Source organism: Oreochromis niloticus, linkage group LG4 (genome assembly GCF_001858045.2).
Source record: "Oreochromis niloticus isolate F11D_XX linkage group LG4, O_niloticus_UMD_NMBU, whole genome shotgun sequence".
In the NCBI taxonomy this organism is placed as follows: domain Eukaryota; kingdom Metazoa; phylum Chordata; class Actinopteri; order Cichliformes; family Cichlidae; genus Oreochromis; species Oreochromis niloticus.
Window position 1 is genome coordinate 2,785,014 of NC_031969.2, and position 20,335 is coordinate 2,805,348.

At 40.7% G+C, this 20,335-nt stretch overlaps 2 protein-coding genes across 3 annotated transcripts; both read left to right on the top strand.

Annotated features, from left to right (window-relative positions):
• Positions 1-4,080: 4,080 nt before the first annotated feature.
• On the top strand, positions 4,081-10,637 carry hoxb8a (homeobox B8a). Of its 2 annotated transcripts, none has more exons than XM_003446380.5 (2): positions 4,081-4,652; positions 8,700-10,637. In XM_003446380.5, exons 1-2 carry the CDS (start codon positions 4,220-4,222, stop codon positions 9,107-9,109), a joined length of 843 nt encoding a protein of 280 aa, XP_003446428.1. In that variant the 5' UTR covers positions 4,081-4,219; the 3' UTR covers positions 9,110-10,637. The 2 variants fall into 2 exon arrangements, with proteins under 2 accessions (XP_003446428.1, XP_005468685.1); XM_005468628.4 differs by having other exon boundaries at positions 8,703-10,637.
• Positions 10,638-12,417: 1,780 nt separating this feature from the next.
• hoxb7a (homeobox B7a) lies at positions 12,418-17,920 on the top strand. The gene is made up of 2 exons (XM_003446426.5): positions 12,418-13,029; positions 17,139-17,920. The coding sequence occupies exons 1-2, from the start codon at positions 12,519-12,521 to the stop codon at positions 17,381-17,383; spliced, it is 756 nt and encodes a 251-aa protein (XP_003446474.2). The 5' UTR covers positions 12,418-12,518; the 3' UTR covers positions 17,384-17,920.
• The last annotated feature ends 2,415 nt before the right edge of the window (positions 17,921-20,335 follow it).

Here is a 20,335-nt window from a genome sequence, read left to right on the forward strand (position 1 = left end):
TTTTTCCCTTAGGGGGATTACAAACTTGTGATACATGTGCTAAGCTATATTCAGAGACAGAGTCTTATGCTTTTATTACTTATGCTAAGTAATAATGCTATGCTATTCCTTTCTCTGTGGTTTTACCATTCGGCAGCTTATAGGGTTCACATTTCCACAGAGGTGAAATTGAGGATCTGGGCGGCAGTCTCTTCAGATAATGGTAACAACTGCTTTTTACAGTCTGTTTACAACCTGCAATTTAGCCGCCACGCACACACAATCACGCCACAGGTCCCGCCAAACATAAAAGAAGCAATAATGCGCTGTAATAAAACCGGTTTGTCTGCACTGAACTGGATACGCAGTGGGAAACACACTGTTTACTTTACATCACTGCAGCTTTGCTCATTTGAAAATAGAAAATCAGAGTAACCAAAAAACAATTTCAAAATACCATTGAAAATTAAAATAGCTTTCTATTTTCTTTGACGCTTCATCATTAAGCTATACTTCCTCTCTTAATTAACTGTAAATAGTGGACTGAAGTGCAAGAAAACTATAGTATTACGATCCACATAGTATCAGTCATTCATTTATAATCTAAGAGAATCTATAACTGACGAGTAGGTCTGAAACCTTATATGTACAACAGTAGTTATTTATACATTATCTTATGCACATTTTTGGCAAGTTACATGCCTTTGTATTTTTATATATCGCGGTTATGATAAATAAAAACCTCTAACTATATTACAAAGAAATTACACATAAGCTGTATATTTATGTGTACATTAGTAAATCTATTATATGCAAACCGTTACATAAAGACTAGAAGCTAATAGTCCCGGGATTAAACGTAATCTATTTTAGGTGGGCTATAAAACCTTACATAAAAGAAAAGTGTAGTGTGGCGTACAGAGCACAGATCAAAAGCTGCAATCGTTTATATCATATTTCATATTGATCTAAAACAAAAAAAGATGAATAGTGTAAATGCAAATGCGCAAAAACTGACTCTTAAAAATTATAGTTTTTACTGGTGTAACATTTAATGTGGAAGTTGCTGGTTTGAATTTATTCGTTTGCTGTTGGTTAAAGAGGTGTCCTTGAGACAGAAATTTAAAAAAAGCTGTTATCTTTAGTTCACTTTTGCTTTGGGGGCAGTGTTTTGTGGTATGAAAGTAAGGCAAGTACAGTAAATTTCATAATGCCAGAAAAAAATGACATAAGTATATAGGCTACTGACGGCTTTAGGCGGATTATTTCCCCTTTAATTTCCAGACACACAGTGACGTGCCACGGATCTGTTTTCATTTCACTTCATTTTTTTCGCCACAAATCCCAAATCGACCCTCGCGTCAGACTCCCAATTACGACGCACGGTTTTATTTTAAAGCAGCTTATTTAGCTTTATGTGACGACATAATAGAACCATAAAGCCACATTAAAGGCTGCCTTCCTCCCCTGCGGCCTTACTGTAGCTGACCGCTTGATGGCACTCTTGCTTCACGGACATTTCAATTCTCCCTGAGGCTTTTCCTGCCTTCACGGCAAAGGATTCATTTAAAGGGGGCGAAACTGGGCCTATTCCATTTTAATGTTTTATAAAGATTTATTTTAAAGAAGAAGATGATACTTTTTTATTTTGATTTAGGAAATTCTGAAATCTGAAAACATTTTTTTTTCACTTTGCTTTAGAACAAATAGTGAAATTTTAAGTAGTTGTAGGGCGTTTTACAGCGCAGTGGGCGAACAGGAAGAGGTTGAGGCCTTGAAAAAATAATAATCCATAGGTATGCAGGACATGTATTGGGAGCAAGGAAATGTTTATTTTTCCCTTTTCCGAATTCTCATTGAAGACCTTGCTGCGGGGTTGTAAAAGTTTGCTGTAAAAGGTGGATATGATATATATGTTTTTCTTAATGCAAACTTTTAAATTATTTTGTATATCATCAAGGCCTTACCTTGTGCGATCATATTCTTCTACCCATTCTCTGATGTTTTGATCAGAGTAGATTTGATACGTAGAAATTGTGAGCATTGTTATTTTTCATTTAGTGAATTCCGCTCTAAATGCGCTGCCGTGAGTGTGAACGCAGATGTCTAGATGTTTACGGCAGAACTGAACTCTATTTTTCTTTGAGCCCTCGTGCTGTTTTGCCCAGTGTGTGAAAATTTATTCAGCGGAGTGAAAGCTGATTTTTTTTTTTTTTTTTTTTGAGGACCACATTTTCATCTCACCATTCAGATAACAAATCTCATAATCAAACTCTTTATTGGAAGTCTAAAGCACGGAGTGAAGAAGTTTCAATAAGATCATATTCGGGATAATAAAATACTGCAGCAATTACTCCTCGTAAAGTCAGGCAGGCAATCAGCTGATTTAAAGGAGCTCAGTCTGTAATTCGGGCTGTTGCTGGAATTTTGGCCTCTTGTGTCATGGCAGTGAAACGTAAATAAAATCAATTCTGGTAACTTTAATTCATTTCATTTTTATTTTGGCTGCTGTTAGCAGCGATGGCTCGAAAATAAAATAATATTAACCGAGTCTGAAAACGACTTTAGAGTAGCTGTTGTACTGGAACTCCCACCACAAAGTCCTCACATGTGCATAGGTCTTGGTAATTAGACCAAACATTTATTTATTTATTGTTGTTGTTGTTATTGTACCGGAATTGAAGGAAGATGAGACGAAAATAACAATTAATTACGTAGCAAGGATCAGGCGTTTATGGCCTCTGATTGTGCAAAGGGCGCGTCGTAAAGCCCCTTTTTGTTTCTCTGCTGAAAGGACATAAACAAGCAAACCAAGCCCCTCCGCTTTATAATTTGTCTCAGCGTTAGCAGCCACTTTCTCCTTGCCTGTTACATTTGCTGGTCATCCTTGCATATTTATAAAAGCACATGATAATAAGAAGACGAGCTGTCTGAGCGAGTTTACTTTCTGGCCACACGCATACATCAGCAGTCGAAAGAATAATTCTAAAACCTCAGTTTAATTTATAGGGAAACTCTGGTCTACTCACCCCCCATCTACCCTCCCCATCTCTCGTTTCATTGTGAGTTAAACACTCTCTGCCGGGCTCCCAGATATTTTCACGCCTTCGCTTCCACTGCAACTCCACTTGAAGGAATCAGGATGAGAAATAAGAACGATGCACTAATGACACACATAAACATAGCATCACAGGTGCAGCCAACACTAACCTGTGCAAAATTCAAGTAAGGCATCGCTTTTTATTTTGTTTCGATTGAGGAGCGGTGTGTGCGTGCGTGCGCACGTGCCCTCTTTTCTTGCTTTCTCTTTTTCACCTTCTTCATCCTCTTCTTCTCCTTCCCCAGTTTCTTCTCCCATCTTTTTTCCTTCTCTCATTACATTTTATAATCACAGGCGCACAGAGGCTCCGTCAGACGGAAACTATCATCTATCAGTTTATAAGCGCGTGCGTGAGCAAAAAGAAGTGGGGAAATTGAAAAAGACTGCGCATGTGTTTGTGTGGTTTGCGCGCGGGCTGGTGCACACTTGTCTGTATGCCTAGAAAACCCAATGGGATGAAGAGCTGATAACAGATGCAAATTATCCTTGAAACACACACACATACACACACCCGGCCCAGGAGGTGAGAGAAAGAGAGGGCGCGTGAGACACAGCCGGAGAGAGGGGGGGTGAGAGCGAGAAAGAACGAGCGAGGGAGAGAGAGAGAGAGAGAGAGAGAGAGAGAGAAGGAGGAAAATATGAAACAAGTCATTTGCAGGGGAGTAAATCACGGAAAAGCCGTTTGAGAGCGCGACAGGGCTTACAGCGCAAACACCGGAATTGTGATGCGCACGAGCCCTTCCTTACCCTCTCCTTCTCTTTCCTCTTCTTTTTCTTCCTCTGGGCTGGAAATTCTATGGAATCACTGTGATTATTGTTATATTATTGTTGTTGTGGTGCTGGTTGTGGTTTTCACATTTCCGGCTGCCGTCACCGTTACTCACACCGCAGCCGACTCGTCTGTTGCCGCCGTGAGGTGGAAAACACTACAACAACGGTCACCTACACCGGCGGCGGACCTGCCTCACTCTCCCTGCTCGCTGTCTGTGTGTGTCTGTGTGTGTGTGTGTGTCTGCCTCAAACCGTACCACAGAAGCAGCAGAAAAAAAGAAAACAGTTGAAAGCCACTGGTCTCTTCCTTCACCCTCACTCTGACTCTGCCGAGCCGAACACAAATTAAAACAGAAAACAACACAAAAGATGAGTTCATATTTCGTCAACTCGCTCTTCTCCAAATATAAAAGCGGGGACTCTTTACGTCCGAACTACTACGAGTGCGGGTTCGCGCAGGACCTGGCTGGCAGCCGGCCCACCGTTGTGTACGGCCCGAGCTCCGGCGCCACCTTCCAGCACGCTCCGCAAATCCAGGACTTCTACCACCACACCGCCTCGACGCTGCCCAGCAACCCATACCAGCAGAGCCCGTGCGCGGTCACATGCCACGGTGAACCGGGGAACTTCTACGGATACGACGCCTTGCAGCGGCAGACACTTTTCGGCGCCCAGGACGCGGATCTGGTTCAGTACAGCGACTGTAAGCTGGGAGGCGCGCCCGGACTCGGGAGCGAGGACGCGGAGGGAACCGAGCAGAGTCCATCGCCGACACAGCTCTTCCCTTGGATGAGGCCGCAAGGTGAGGAAATGGCGAGTCTAGTACATTTTTCTCTTCTTTTTTTCCTCCAAACCATAGAGCTTCATTCCTACAAAGCAGTCTGCAGTAAGAGCAAAGCTGTTTGTCCTCCAGGAAGCGAGGGCAGAAAATATAATCATACAGGGAGCAGGAAATAGTGGGGGAAAGTTGGAGAAGTTGTTTTGAAAGCAGCAATTTAGGGAGAACAATTAGAGGTTCCAGCGTTCAAATCGGGGAAACAATAGCACGTTTATGGTTTTATTGGTAGCAGCAAAACTTGTGTGAATGACTTTAGGGTTTAATTGCACCGTCCCAAATAGAGAGAGGAAAAGCCCCGAGAAGAGAAGGGGGGTGATGGAAAATAGACAAGAAAGGGGGAGAAATGGTGGAATGGTGGTTGACGAGGGGGAACTGAACCTCAGTGCCTTCAGTTTAGAACTAAACGCAGAAAATCTTAGTTTCAACAGACGGGAAAAAGATACCGAGATGTTGAAGGTAGTTGTTTCCAACCTCACCGACACATTTTGGACATGCAGCTCTAACCCCGGTTAAACTTTTACTAGGCTTTGTTTTTTTCGGTTTACGACTTGCCTGTGGTGGGATTATTGGCTACACGGTGGTCAGTTGTCTACAGAGCTCAGGGAATGCATGTGAGAACAGACAGAGCATTTTTTGCCCTTGGACAGCGTCTGTGGTTTCTAAATTCACAGACCTCGCATAACAAAATTATCCCCCAAGAGAAGTCCCTCGGATTCATATTTAATTCGCTTTTGTGTTTTGTGACGCAAAAAGCCATTAGATATATAGATGAGGCCGGTTCGGTTTAACTCCTTCACATTATAAATCACGTAAGATGCATAAATGTGACTCTCTTTGAAAGAACTGTTTTAAAGCAGAGCCGGGTTTGTAAAGCAGCACCACAGTCAGACCTAAAGACTTGTGCAAGTTGCCATTTTTGTTTTTTTGTGCTTTGAAGGGAGAGAGTGAATGGACTGGCATGTATAGTAGCCTGTTTTGTCTGAGTCCGTATTTCTCTCTCTGGCTGTGTGTGTGTGTGTGTGTGTGTGTGTGTGTGTGTGTGTGTGTGCGCGCGCGCGCTTATGTTCTCGACTGTATTTTCAAAGTAGGGCTGCAGACGCTGTTATGACCTGTGCTGAACTTTTATGACTTCAAGATTATGATCATAAAATTAAAAATAAATAAATAAAACAACAACTGAAATGTGTATTAATCTGAAGCTACCCTCTCTCCATCCTTACAGGATGCAGCTTTTTACCCAGCTGCTAAAGAACCTAGCAATAATAATAGCAGGTAATTCACATTTACGCACGATTTAGTAAAGCGTTTCCTACAACATTTCCGCCTCAGCGTTAGTGTAAATTCTGGTATTTTACATCTTAAAACGCCTGTTGTACTTTCCTGACTCACTGCTTGCCATAACTGTGTGTGTAAGGTCTCTTTACAAAATCAAAAACAAAATAAAATAATGATAAAATTGAGACGCACCTGAGACCGAACGGACTGAGGGTAAAGTTTTAAGTAAAGTTTTAGGTTTTAGTCTCTTACTCCTCTTCCCCTTCTATTTCATTTCATTTCATAGATATAAGCTCCAAAGGAGGGGGTGTAATATTAGAGTTTGACTGTAAACTTGCGAACATGAGCCAGTTTTACGACTTCACTCCTGTGGTTGGAAGTCTTGATAAATCATCTCTCTGTACGACCTTAAACATGACACAAAGAGAACAGAAATGTGATTAGGCCAGCTAATAAATGTCTATGTGTAATGGTATTAGCTCCTGTTGGCCCAGCTTTCACTGGCATCTGCTGTCTCCTTCCTCAAATGTCAACTCCCGTACATTTATTTAGTATTTGTTCCAGTGGCTCTGTAAAGGTTTCGTAGACAACAACTTAATTTGTTTCATTACTGTAAGCTTATACCCACATTTCAACAATACAGCATGCCACTAAAGTAGCATATATTCTTAATGGACAAAACATAAGCTAACATTTATATGAGAAAGATAAGTAGAACAATAACATATATTCTTCAAACACAGGCTGTACGTAAACGGCGAGGATTGAAGGTTCAGTTCCTCGTGGTGTTGCGTCTTAAGAAACTGTATAGCGCGGCCACTGTCACAGTCTTGTGACAACACACACAGAAGACCTCTACACCGCTCACAATTTTATGCATTTCCATGTCTAATCTTCACGTGCGGCCTGTTCCCATACTGTGGAAATGTAAACTTTGTGCGCTTTTTAAAAATTAGACCGCAACCTGTACGACTGTTTTGGTAAGATGTGTTTTTGATACAGTATACTCGAGGAAATTTAAACATTTACGTCCACCCACACCTAGTGTCACCCTATATCAGAGTGGTCGACTACTACTCAAACTTTAGTTAAACCCTTACATTTTAGTGTTGCGGAGAGATGGTTCTGGGCTTGACGCCCCCCCGCCCCCCCCTTCAGAGCCTTTTTTACTTCAAAGCTGTTATGGCATGTTTTGTCCATGGCACGGCGCTCCCTTTTTATGACATAATAATAAAGGCGAAAGGCAAACATGTTTATGGAAATATAATCACTTACACAAATGTCCTCTTTGTATAAACCGTGGAGATACTGCTGCCAGGCTGTCATGGTTAAATGTGTTGTTTTAATCGTCCACTTTACACTGAAACAACTTGGAGTTTATTAACAGCCCCGAGAAGTCATGTTGGATGCATTTTAGCTCAACCTTCAGAGATTATTTCAATTTAAAACATCGCCCTGTTTGCTGAAAAACGTACCTTGCAAGGGTTTATATAAAATGATATGAATGCGCAGAAAACAACCAAACCATATCAATAGACTACATCACAATGCGGACCTGTATTTAGCACATGTTTTGAGAAATAATTCCTTCTTATTCCAAATTTTCATTGTGGGCATCTTTAAAAGTCTTTAGAAAAGACCTTTAGCCTCCTCTCAAATACTCTGCGTATTTTTCACGTTTGGAAATGCAATGGAAATTACGATGCATTTATAGTACTGAATATTTATATGCACAAGTGGAAGTCTTCAGTTGATTTGTCTACATAAGAGACGTTTTAATTACTGCAGTTAAAGCGGCTGAGCGGTATGGAGTTACAGTTTTTAGACTCGTGTTTAAAGAGCGCGTGCGTCCATTTTTACTGTGCTCTTGTAACTTCACGCACCGCTGTCACATAATTTCACAGCGCCTGCATTAAATTGTATTTTTTTTCTTTGGCCCATGCGTATTTGATCCAGATTGCAAATTGTATGACACTGGACGATATCTCGCTTTGTGAGTCGTGTTCATTTCTGTTTGTAAATGAGCCTACTGTAATTGGCACGAAAGCTAATTCCCCATCATTAGCAGAACAAAGAACTAGTTGGAGGAAAAGCGATGACCTGGGAGTGTACATGCCAGTAGACGCCTCCAACAAGGTGAGGTTTAGACGCACAATGTGGCAATTTGTGTATAGTGTTGAAATTGTTATGAGAGATGTATTTATTGGCAATATGAATATAGACATGCAAACATTATCAGTTAAAGGTCAACACGAAACGAGCCATAGCGAGTAGACAAAAAGCACTGATTTAGATGGGAGAATTTAGCAACACTTTGAAAACTTATTTTCATGCAAAGTCATCAAACGTTTTTTGTTTGCTTAAATTAAATTTCATCCACATCCACCACTCTTTTGTGTATCAAAATCAACTGAGTCCCCAGAGGCGTTTCAAGATGACCGAGGAGACTTTGCTAACAACACGGTGCACTCATTACAATATTCGAAGTCAGGTGATATTGGTAAAGGTACAGTAATACGTCAGATATAATGAGAACATTACCAAATCCATAAGAAAAAGAAACACTCAAAAATATCACTGGCGAAGGTAAATTTTCACGAAAACCTGAAAGTTCTGAAGGTTTCCGCGCAAGTGCATGTGAGTGCGTGTGTGTGGTGTTAAGTTGATTATTAAACATGGAAGAATGAAGTTTTGTGTCTAATAATTTTCTCTCTTCACTCTCCCACCTCCCCCCAGTAGCTGCGGGCAGGAGGCGGGGCCGCCAAACCTACAGTCGCTACCAGACCCTGGAGCTGGAGAAGGAGTTCCTGTTCAACCCCTACCTGACCCGGAAACGCCGTATCGAGGTGTCGCACGCGCTGGCGCTGACGGAGCGGCAGGTGAAGATCTGGTTCCAGAATCGGAGGATGAAGTGGAAGAAGGAGAACAACAAGGACAAGTTCCCCAGTAGCAAGAGCGAACAGGAGGCAGTGGAGAGGGAGAGGAGGGAGAAGGAGCTGCGGGATGGCGGCAGCGGCGGAGGTGGCGGTGGTGCAGGAGGAGGAAGTGGAGAAGGAGGTGGTGGAGGAGGCTCGGTGGCGGGCACGGCGGGGTCACAGGCTTCTGTGAACGATGATTGCTGCGAGAAAAGCCACAAGCAAATGTAGGGGGAGAAAGAAGATGGGGTAGATGGGGACAAGGTGGGTGTAAATGTTAGGCAGGATGGGGTGAGGGGTGGGCTGTTTTTGTCTTAACTGAGGCCACTGGACTCCCCTGCTGTCTCCACGATTCAATCGTTGGAAGGGAACTTGAGTTTCTAAAAATGGTGACTGGCTAGCTAGATGGACTTGAGAGGAAAAAAAACATGACAATGAAGCAAGAAAACATAGTCTACACTAGTGTTTAAAATAAACGTAAAAAGAAGAAAAAAAAAGATAGCTTTCTTTCTTTGTGGAACAATTATCGTGGAAACATTTCTATATTGTTAGAAGTTAATCATTAACAATTTTATCTTTGGCAGCTGTATAGTTTTTAAGTTAAAATGATGATGATGATGACGATGATGATAATGGTGCACTTTTTACTGTACTTCTCACTTCTATGTTGTTGTTATGGCAATGATTGATGATGATGGTGATGACGTAGCAATTAATGAAATTTCCAACAACATGAAACTGCCTATTTATGCCGTTTTAGTAGGTCGGGTCTCTTTTTTACACCCTCTAACTGTCGTTTTTTCCCTTTGTTTATTTGTTTGTTTTGTTTTTTGATTGGTGGTGTTTGTCTTATGTTGTTTTCTCTTTGGGGAGGGGGGTTAAACGCATGCGCGCAGTGCAGATTCAAAAGCAAGAACATTTATAAGAATAAAAATGGGAAAAATGTGATAAACAGTCGAAGCTGAGGGTTCCTTTTATGTCTGCACTGTTGAACTTTCTGGTTCTCTCAGTTATCATAGGTTATCCTGGCATCGTATAATCCCCGCCTTTCTTCTTTTGTGTCGCACACTCTCCATTTCCTTTCCTGCATCCTTCCATCCTTTTCCTTTTTTATCCCTCTTCACTCTATCACCACGCAGACTTGCCAGACTTGAAACCGCTCAGTTCACGAGGCCAAACATTTAGCCTTGACTCGGAAATCTCTTCTTAAAACAACAGACATCCACCCTCTTAAATCTTTACGGTGACACACTCGCGCACAATCCTCATCCTTCCAAACATCACTTTATTTATGGCGTGCCCCTCCACCTCCATTTACATTATTAGAGACCTCTAAAGTTATCATTACACCGTGTTCCATCATCATCACGGTGATACTTGAGATCCGAATGTTTCCACATGGGAAGATCAAATTCACGGAGCATGAGCTTGTCCGCATTCACCTAAACTGTGGAGTATCCGTGAAGTCTGGGTTTGAATGCAATCAAATCACTGAATATTTCACTGGTCGGGTTTTTAGGCGTTTGCTGGAAGTCAGATTCAGAGTAAAGCTTTTATAGGAAGACAAATAGGCTTCGAATAAGTGCACAAATCTAACAGGCTTTGACATCTTGAGGCAAAGTGGACCACATTTGCATGTCTGAATACAGTTTCCACAATAAAAGTACATGCACTAATGTATACCTAAATGTTCGAAATATTTCATTCTGTTTGTCATTTTTAGTTTTAAAGTAATGAACCACAGTCAAGAAGCTTGTACTTGAAAATATAATTTCAGAGTACATATTTACAGGCTGCACTTGTTCATTTCATTAGCTGGGCCTATGTCCTCATTTTAGGTTTGACAGCGTTTAAGTAGATAAAGGCGAATGGCTCAAACATGAATTAACCTGCGGTTTGGAGAAGGCCTCGGAGGGGACTGGTGGCGGCTCCCGGGCCTGGCAGATACTCATGTAGTAATGAGAAGTGAAGCCGTGAAAGAATTGAAATAGGGGAGGGAAGGTGTGGCACTGTAGAACTGGGGGTGTCATATAATGATGAGGTCCCGCTTCTGAAATTCAGATATTTTATCTCCAATAATATTTTACCAACAGGAGATAGAGACACTGTAAAGGAGGGATATGGCAGTTGTAGTTGTCAAAATATAAATGTATATCAAATATATATAGGGAGAAATTGGCTTTTTATAACCACATTTTGGGGCACACAAAATTTCCAAGGAATTTTTTATCAGATCTGATTGGTGAGCTAAGTAATACTGACTGATATGTTTCTGATTTGATAAGCACTTTAAGTATGATCAAAGTATACTATTAAAATATCTAATCTCGGCGGGGGGTTCCTGATGTTAAACAACTGCCCATGTGAACGTCATAGCCATGCTTTGCGATCTTGTCCTGCTACATGAACAGTTAAAACCGAGACAGATGCCATCTTTTTTCAGAGGTGTAAGCGTACTACATCCGACTGTCTGACTAGTCACTAAAAACAAATCTTCTTTTTCTCAATCCTCAAACTCTCCCTCATTCTTCCAGTTCATAACTCTTATTTAGACTCAACGCGCAGATTCGATCCTGCTTGAATTGAATGCTGCGTGGAAATTGAACATCTAAGCACGTAGCAGAGCACCTGCACGCCAGGTGAGTTTCTCTGAATGTAGTGCGAGGGCGCAGGATTCATTAAAGCTGAATTCACGTGTAAAGGTGATTTATGAAACGGCCTGGAGAGGTCCGCTTTGTGTTCTTCGGTGAATTTGTAAAAGATCAAGACTCGGTGTGCTAGTTCTTGAAACCATATCCATTACTTGTTAACTTTTGTTTGCCTGCTTTATAGCTGGTGTATTTTAAGAAGCCTGATACGGTATGAGAAATATTAACCCGTAATTTTTTTATTTTTTTATTATTAGTGGAGAGATTTCATCTTTTACCGTGGGCTCACAGAATGATTTTCAAAGTGACACTTTGGACTGCTTCCATTAAACGTTCTCTGTTGTTTGCATTACATCCTCATCTATCACTCTGCCTGTACTGACCAGACAGCCGCGGTCCACTGCAGGCACACAACAGCTCGTCTGTTCTGCTCTCTGCATGTGTGGTCCCCTCAAACCATGAGCCGGGACAAGACACTGAGAAGAAGGGAATTCCGTTTTCTGTTGAAGTCTACTCGGCTGCTTCGCTTACGTTCCAATTAAACCAGTATTCTTCTTCTAATAGTGTCCTCTGCTGTTTGTTTGAAGCCCATTTCAAGTATGGCAGTTAATGATTCAACTTTGAGTTGAATATTTGTCAGATTTCAGTCCTTTTGGTTTCTAGGTGATTGGTGAAGACTCTGAGTTGCCCCGACTTTATTGTATAATGCTGTACATGTTGTAGGAGTCACTCCCTAATTTTGCATCCCGAGGGAAACCCCGTCCGCGATTGGACATCTTGACATCATGTGGACCTTCCGTCACGTGTTCTTGGAGGCAATGGGAGGTGGGGGATGAGAAATACAGGGTGGGGTGATTGTGTGTGTGTGTGTGTGTGTGTGTGTGTGTGTGTGTGTGAAAATCTAGACAGTAATACCCCACCAATAATTCACTGTCGCTCCTAAAAAGATCGACATTAAACCACCCAGGCCCACAAATCACCGGAGCCAAATTATGAGTTCGCTGGACTTTGCCAACGCGCTGTTTACCAAATACCAACAATCCGCAATGACCTGCCCTGTTCTGCTTTCAGCGGACGCTTCAACGTCTCACTGTCCGTCTTCCTCTTCTTCTCCCGCCGTGTCTTCTTCGTGCGCCTTAGTGTCCAGAGGATATCGCCACCATTATGCATCCAATGAGAGAGGCAGCAGTAGAGTCCAGTTTCCTCCCTCTTCTTCTTCTCCTCCCTCTTTCTCTTCTCCTTTGTCATTTGGTTCTTCTCTTTCGGGACTAAACGGGAGCATCAGAGGTGTTGAGCCTACAGAAATACGCTCAGAAGGAGGTTGTAACTCACTGGGAGTTCGACCGCTGAGGTGCCCCGCAGAGCTGTTCCCACTCAATCGGACTCAGTTATTCTCGCAGGCTCCGAGGCTTCCTGAGCCGACCTCCAGGAGGCAGAGCAGCCCCGATAAAAGAAGGCTAAACCATGGGAGACTGTGTATTTACCCCTGGATGAAAAGCTCAGGTGAGGAGAGATGGGGATAGAAAGTTATGAGAGGTGATGAGGCGCCCTCCCCTCTCGTCAGCTGGGAACACGGGGAGGTGAACTAAGAAAGAGAGCTGTGTGTGTGTGTGTGTGTGTGTGTGTGTGTGTGTCCTTGTTCGTTAAACGGTCTTTAAACTGTTGGCCCGGTTGCGCAGCGGCCACTGTGGGTTGATGAACTATGCCTGTCAGGGTCTTTTTGCAACTATTTTACAGCACCCCTACCCACTCTGCAGTTCTTTTATGGCTCTGCCATAATGCCATAAAACCAGAATTTAAGACTTTATGAATATTCATGAGGTGATATTGTGTTTAAAACGGGGGCAGGGTGGAGCTTTATTCTGACTGTTTGAAAATGAAGAAAAATAGTTTTCACCTGGCCGTCACGAGTAGAATCATCACAGTCAGTGTTTGGCTCAGGTCACCTCATCCTTATGTTTCACTGTCTGCACAAACCACTCCGCTGAAAGCCCATTGTGCTATTGTACTGTCACACAATAAGCTAACCACTATAAACACTATAAATTAGCAGATCGTTGAATGCTTGCTCTTTCCCACCGACTGATCTGGAGTGCCGACATCGAGCTGTATGCAAAATGGATACTGGGTCTCGAACTACAACAAAGATACAGCATACAATATTTTGGTTTTATAACTGGTAAAATGGAACATGCGCTACAATATGGGATGCACGTTAGGAATACTGCTGTGTAAACCCTCCGTAAAAGCGCTGAAGATATCTTTGCCCCCCACAGTAAACAGGCACGTGGAATCATATAGGAGAGAAGTCAAAAAATGTTCAAGCTTGCCTTGCTTCGCAGGTGAGAACCTGAAGGTTCTCACCTGCGAACCTGAAGGTTCTCACCTTTAGAAAAAAGCAGGTAAGAAAAAAGCAACGACAAGGTTCGTGTGTAGAGGACTCAGGTTTCACTATTATTTATTGTCACCATACATTCCTCCTGTCCCACAGCCCCCGTGTGGGTGCTTGTCTGACTGACAGGATAACAAAAATTTGAAGTGCCTTTCATTTCAAGAGCTCCATAATGTCTAAACATTAAACTGAGATTTATATTGTAAAGAATGAAGAAATTATTTTGGAGTTTCACGTTTTCAGGCAGGAAAGTGACAACAACATGTGTCATATAGAATTGTAAAAACTTAGTAATGGACAAATAAAATACTAGCCCACATATTGTGGCCTACAAAAATAATTAGAATAATTAAGCAAACACGAAAAAAAACTAATGGTAAAATCCGTATTCTTGTCATTCCCAGTCTTCTCTATTTTTATTTAATGTGTGTTGAGAGAGCGAGTGTTCCGAGGTCGAATCAGCCAATGAATTTATAGATGTTGATTTAGATCCAGGCATCCGAAGATGACTTGACAGAGAAGACCCGGATGTTCCCGTTGATAGTGTGGATTAAGGAGACTGTTGGCCTCTCTCTTCGACTGTGTATGTGCGCACAAGCACACCAACAGACTTCTTTTTAATTACTTCGTTTTGGTTTTCCGTGTGTGTGTTTGCACCAGAGAGAGACACTAAGCAGCAGCAAATCCCCTCGTTGTCACTGACTGCCAGAGAATTCGAAATCTGGCTCAAGCAAATCACTGCTGACAAACCGAGAGCAGAAAATATTACCAATGAAAATGGAAAATGGATTTCTCTCTCACTCCCCCCCCCACACACACACACACAAACTAGCAAAACACGTCTAGGTGCTAGACACTGAGATACTCGACAATATTCTGGGTGAGCCTTTAAATGCAGGTAATCGACTTTCTCTTTAAGGACAATGAGAGCAATTTGTATGTAGGCGTATATGTAAACATATATGAGTTTACATATGTAATTAGTCTCCTTCAATCATTATTAATTATTGATATGAACTGTGAGTTAGGAAAATATGTGCATATGTAAAACAGGAGAAAACGGTGAGATATCCACTGACATGAATAACAATAAACAGATAAACACATGAACCAGCCAGTTAATACAATATCATCAAATACAAACAGTAGCTGCAAGGATGGAAGTCTCTGGAAGTCTTTTTTTTAAAATTAAATGTATTGATTACATTCATAAATACATTCCCTGAAATGTGTATTTAAGAAAAAATAACCGTAGACAGGAAATAAACATCAGAACATCATATTCTCTTTTAGCATTTGAACGTGACAAGGTTGGTGTCTGTGTGTGCGAGAGAGAGAAGAGAAAGAAAGAAAGAACAACAAACCAAAAAGAGAGAAATTTAGGGCTTTTGGCTGAGTGAGTTGACATTTCGGGTTAACGGTGGTGCAGTGGTTACCACTGTTGTCTCACAACAAAATGGCCCTGCGCTTGAATCTGCTCTAGGGACATTCGGCGTGATGCGCGTTCTCCGTGTCTTTCTCTCTTGAGATACTCTGTCTTACTAAAGCAGTGCATGTCATTATGCCATTTTAAATCGACCACAGGTGTGTGTGATCATGAATTGTTATTAGTTATTTGTCTGTGTTGACTTGTCACAGATTAGCAGTATTTCCAAGCTATACCCGTCTTCTTGCCCCGTGAGACCTGGAAATCGAATAAGTGGAAGGAAATGGATGGAGTCAAGATTCTTTTACAAGCTCATAGACTGATTTTTACCCAAAAGATTTTATTTCCTAATTATACATAATTAGGAAATGAAACCATATCATGCATAATCACACACACACACACACGCCTTTCGTAAGTATGTATTTATTTTGCTTGCTTTTTGGTGAAATTAAGTTATTATATACACAGAAAGGAATGATGGGAAATCACAGGCAGGCACTGCAAATCCTTTTGTTATAGATTTTATGATTGCACATCTGTGATATATGATTCTTGTACAGTAACAAGTACAACAGACAAAGATTCATGAGCTGTGCTTCCATATCATACAGTCAATGTCATTTAGGCAGAATAAGAACGCCTTCATCAGAAGACCAGACATTCCGATTTAAAACAACCAACCTTTAATAGATTTTATGTAGATATAGTCACTAACAGTATTTCATTGTCTTGAATGGCATTCAAGCTACAGCTGCAACTTTATTGGGTTCGCCTACAATTCACATAGTAGAAGAAAACATTTAGTCTATCCTAGTTTTATTTATTTTTTGTATGGTCATTTTGAAAGAGGTAGTTTGTTTTGAAGCTGTACAGAACACATTACAATAAGGGGACTAGATTTGTCTAAAGGTTTTTCACAAAAATGATATTTTCAGTACATAAAAATACTCAGTAATTCCTAATGATAAATATATATTTGCTCTATTAATGACGATAACAATTCACAGTCTTTACAGACAATGATTGTGATACAGATTGTGATCCGTCCATCATGTGTAAATATTTTACAAGAACCATGTAAAATACCTTATCGGTTGCTACACCTAGATTTTCACTGGGCACACCTAAAAATGTAGTGCACTGTGATCCCTATTGAAAATCGTCCAGTACACAATAGATTTCCACTGATCTCTAAATGTCATGGGTGCAGTACAAGAAGCTTTGTTTTACTGAGATGTGCAGAGGAAATGCGTTGGACGTTTTTGTGTCCGGCAAATGACCTTTGAGATTTAAAAATGTGACCTAGTTTCTCTTTAGCCTTCAGGCGATGTGTGACCTCATAAACACAGGAGGTCAATGCAGTTTCACTGATTCATGAATTTTTCACAAGAAGAGACTTTTTTCTTTAGCTTTAAATTGAATTAACAGTTCTCTAGCCCTATTTCCATGTGCATGTGTCCGTTTACACTGATTGTATTAATTAGTTAAAAATTACACATCAATGATCGCAGTCAGACTGATTATTTTTCTAAATTCTTTCATTAATTTTGTAGATGAAAAGGGTAGAAGTATAGCCCAGACAGGTAGAAGCTGAAAAGCTTTTCCCCAGCATTTAGAGGTTTTTCGGGTTTGCTAGAAAGTGGAGTCGAAGACTAACTGACAAGTCAACAAGCGACTATATTTGATCACATTATGTGACGTCAGACTCCCACGTTTTTTAACCTGCATCACATTTCCTAATCTTTTTAGGAAGATTTTGTTTTGAAAGAGAATATGTTTTCTTCTGTCCAGGCTCTGACAGACGAAGAGGCCGACAGACGTACACGCGGCACCAATCGCTCGAGCTGGAGAAGGAGTTCCACTTCAACCGGTACCTAACACGTAAAAGGCAGATAGAGGTCGCGCACGCGCTCGGCCTCACAGAGAGACAGATCAAGATCTGGTTCCAAAATCGGAGGATGAAGTGGAAAAAGGAGAACATTGTGACCACAGCAGTGAGTCGAGAAGAAGAGGAGGCGGTCGATGAGGAGGACTGATGTGTGACTATAGATTTTAAGAGATAAGACAAAATGTACCAGAATTTACAGGATAGGGTGATTTTCAACACAGAACTCTTCTGTTACAGTTCAAGAATCCTAGACTCCTTCTTGTTATTGCCTCAAGTGATTTCCCGCAGAAAGGCACAAGATGGTTGTTGATGCAATGAATGAAACAGCAGCACTTGTGACTTCTGTAGATTCGTGTTAATAATATCTATTCCATGTGCAATTATGTATGTATACATTTTTATGTTTGAAAAAGTCTGAGCCCATATTAGCCGGTATACAAATCAAAATCCAAGAGCTATACCTACCTAGCTTTTTGTTTGTTTGTTTGTTGTTTTCTGTCTTGGCTATCCATCAAACGAAATCTTTTTGAGAATTTACAGCTATCAATATCCAACACTTTCTGGTATTACTGTTCTTATTATCAGTTCAAAGCGAAAGTAGGCAATCCCCTCCTCAATATTTTGATTTGTTCCCTCAATATTAAGCAGAAGAGGTTAATTTTTACAAAAAAAAACCAAAAAAAAACATAGTTTAATGCTACTAATAGATTTAACAGTAAGATTTGTTTTAAATGACTCAGCAGGAATTCTGCTTAATGAGAAAAACTCTACGGTAGGAAGAATTGTCAGCGAGCAGTACTGCATTATACTTCTCTGTGTTTTGTGTTATCTAGTGTCTGAAAGTTCTGTTTTACCTTATAAGACGTTGTTACCATAAATGTATAAAGAAAAGACAAACTTGAAGGGCAAGATTCGGAAGTGTTTGACTCTTCCAGGGGGATGACCACCGCGATGTTCAAACGAAACGGACACCCATGTATTATTATATTCATCCACTGATTATACGTCCAGTAAATATGGATCTTTAGTGTGGTGGCAGATACAGAACCCTACCCTACAGACGCACAGGTAAGTACTGCATACCGAGACATTTCATATGAAACATTCATGTGGTAAGGTGTTCCAACAAATTTCGTTGCAGCAGAAGGCTGATTTTTATCGTAAATGATCACGTTTTTAAAATAAAATTAAAATTAATCGACTGTTTGCACCAGTGCTTCCTTACTTAGTTGCTCATATACAGTTTATGTTAGCGCATTACACTGCTTATATACTGAAAATATCATTTTAGTGACAAATATTTAGAAAAATGAAGACTGAATATAATTTTTTTTCTAAACTTCATTTTTAACAGTCACTTATTCTAAAAGATGTGCTTGTAGATATAATTGATGCTAGCACATTATTCTTCGAGCCATGTAAAACTAAAAGATTATAATGTAATAAAATACAAGATTTGGTATCTAGTGTAATAAAATATTAGTACAAAACGCAGTTGTTTTGTTTGTTTGTCTGATTTTAAAACAAACAACCAAACACTATTGACTATACATCGATCTATAACATCAATAAAGGCTAACGCTTTTCCTTCATCACCATTTCAATATTTAAAAATCTCTTTCAACAGATATATGTTACTAAACAAAAGGGTTTTTATTTACAAAAACGTGCTTCAATAATCCAGGTCCTTTAGCATCAGCAGAAATCTTTATTACTTAAGATAAAAACGGACTTTCTTGTGTTGTTTGTACATCCATTATTTTTCAGCCAAAAATATCCAGTGTGTGCCTTTAGTTTCATCAGACATTTCAAGGACTGTTTGCCTAAAAAAAACCCACCCAGTATCATAGCATGAGTGTGTGTGTGTGTGTGTGTGTGGGTGGGGGGGGGGGGGGGGGGGGGGGGGGTGAATTGCATCCATGAAAAGGCCAAAAACTCCAATAAAGGCATCGGGAGATGGGAGGATGGACTAATTCCTCGTCCTGCTCTATGCTGTTGTTTTGTTTTCAGTTAAAATTTAACTCGAGCTATTCAGATAGAGGAAGCATCGGATCCGCTTCTCCTGCTAACCAGACAGTGTGCTGGTTTGGAAAGGTCACACATGGGTCAGTGAGGGTTTAAAAGCAAATCTGAAATCTCCCAAACGTCGAGCCTGTAAATAGGACGCATCATACAGGGGATCACAGCGACAAATGGAGACTGACTTGACCAACAAGACAGAAAACACTAATTCTGCTAATATTGGCGCTTTTGATCATATGTGATATGGTTCCAGTCTGCTGTCAAAGCAAATACGCTTATAAGCTGGGTTTTAATATCAACGAAACCTAATTTAAACGTTTGAAAGGTCTTTTTTTCTTTGAAGAGATCTTCTTGTAGTAGACGCGGGGAATGGTTCGTCATACTGCAGCAATTTAGACTGCAACCTCTTTAAGATTCAGGAGGCGTTGGATTTGGACTTCTTTGTGGGAGAACAAGACCTGCATTACCAAATAAAATGATGCGTTCAAAGACTTTATGTCAGGTTTAGTCCAGACACTCGTCGTTGAAATGAAGCTCTGATGTGCTTGAACATTTCCGATTTCTAACTGTATATCTGTAAAAACATTAACATACTTTCGCTGCAGTTTTTGACTATCCTCGGCTTCGGGCCTGCAGGTTTTAAATGGTGACGCCTTGCCGCATTGCGAAACCACTTTTACGCACAACGTTTCAAGCCGGGACAGGTAGTCCACTCCGCTGATGCTGATTTATGTTTTTGTTTTTGTTTGTCTAGAGATCTCTCATTTAACTGATTTTCACTTTTACATTTCCACAGTAGGCTAGGATACACTGCGTTCAACCCCTTGTGTCATAACACTTTAAACGCAAAGAAAGACGTTTAAAATAATTCATTAATGATAAAAAAAAATGTCTCATAGGCGGCTTCAAAAGATGAGAGATTTCTGTTGATTCAGCTGATTCATATTTCAGCACCAGGGACGCAGACTTTACGTTCGTGCCCCTTTCACAAAAGAAAACTTGTCTGTGTTTTGACACCCAGCGTAGGTCTTCTTACAACAGCAGAACACGGAATATTGGTGTTGTACTAAAAAAAAAA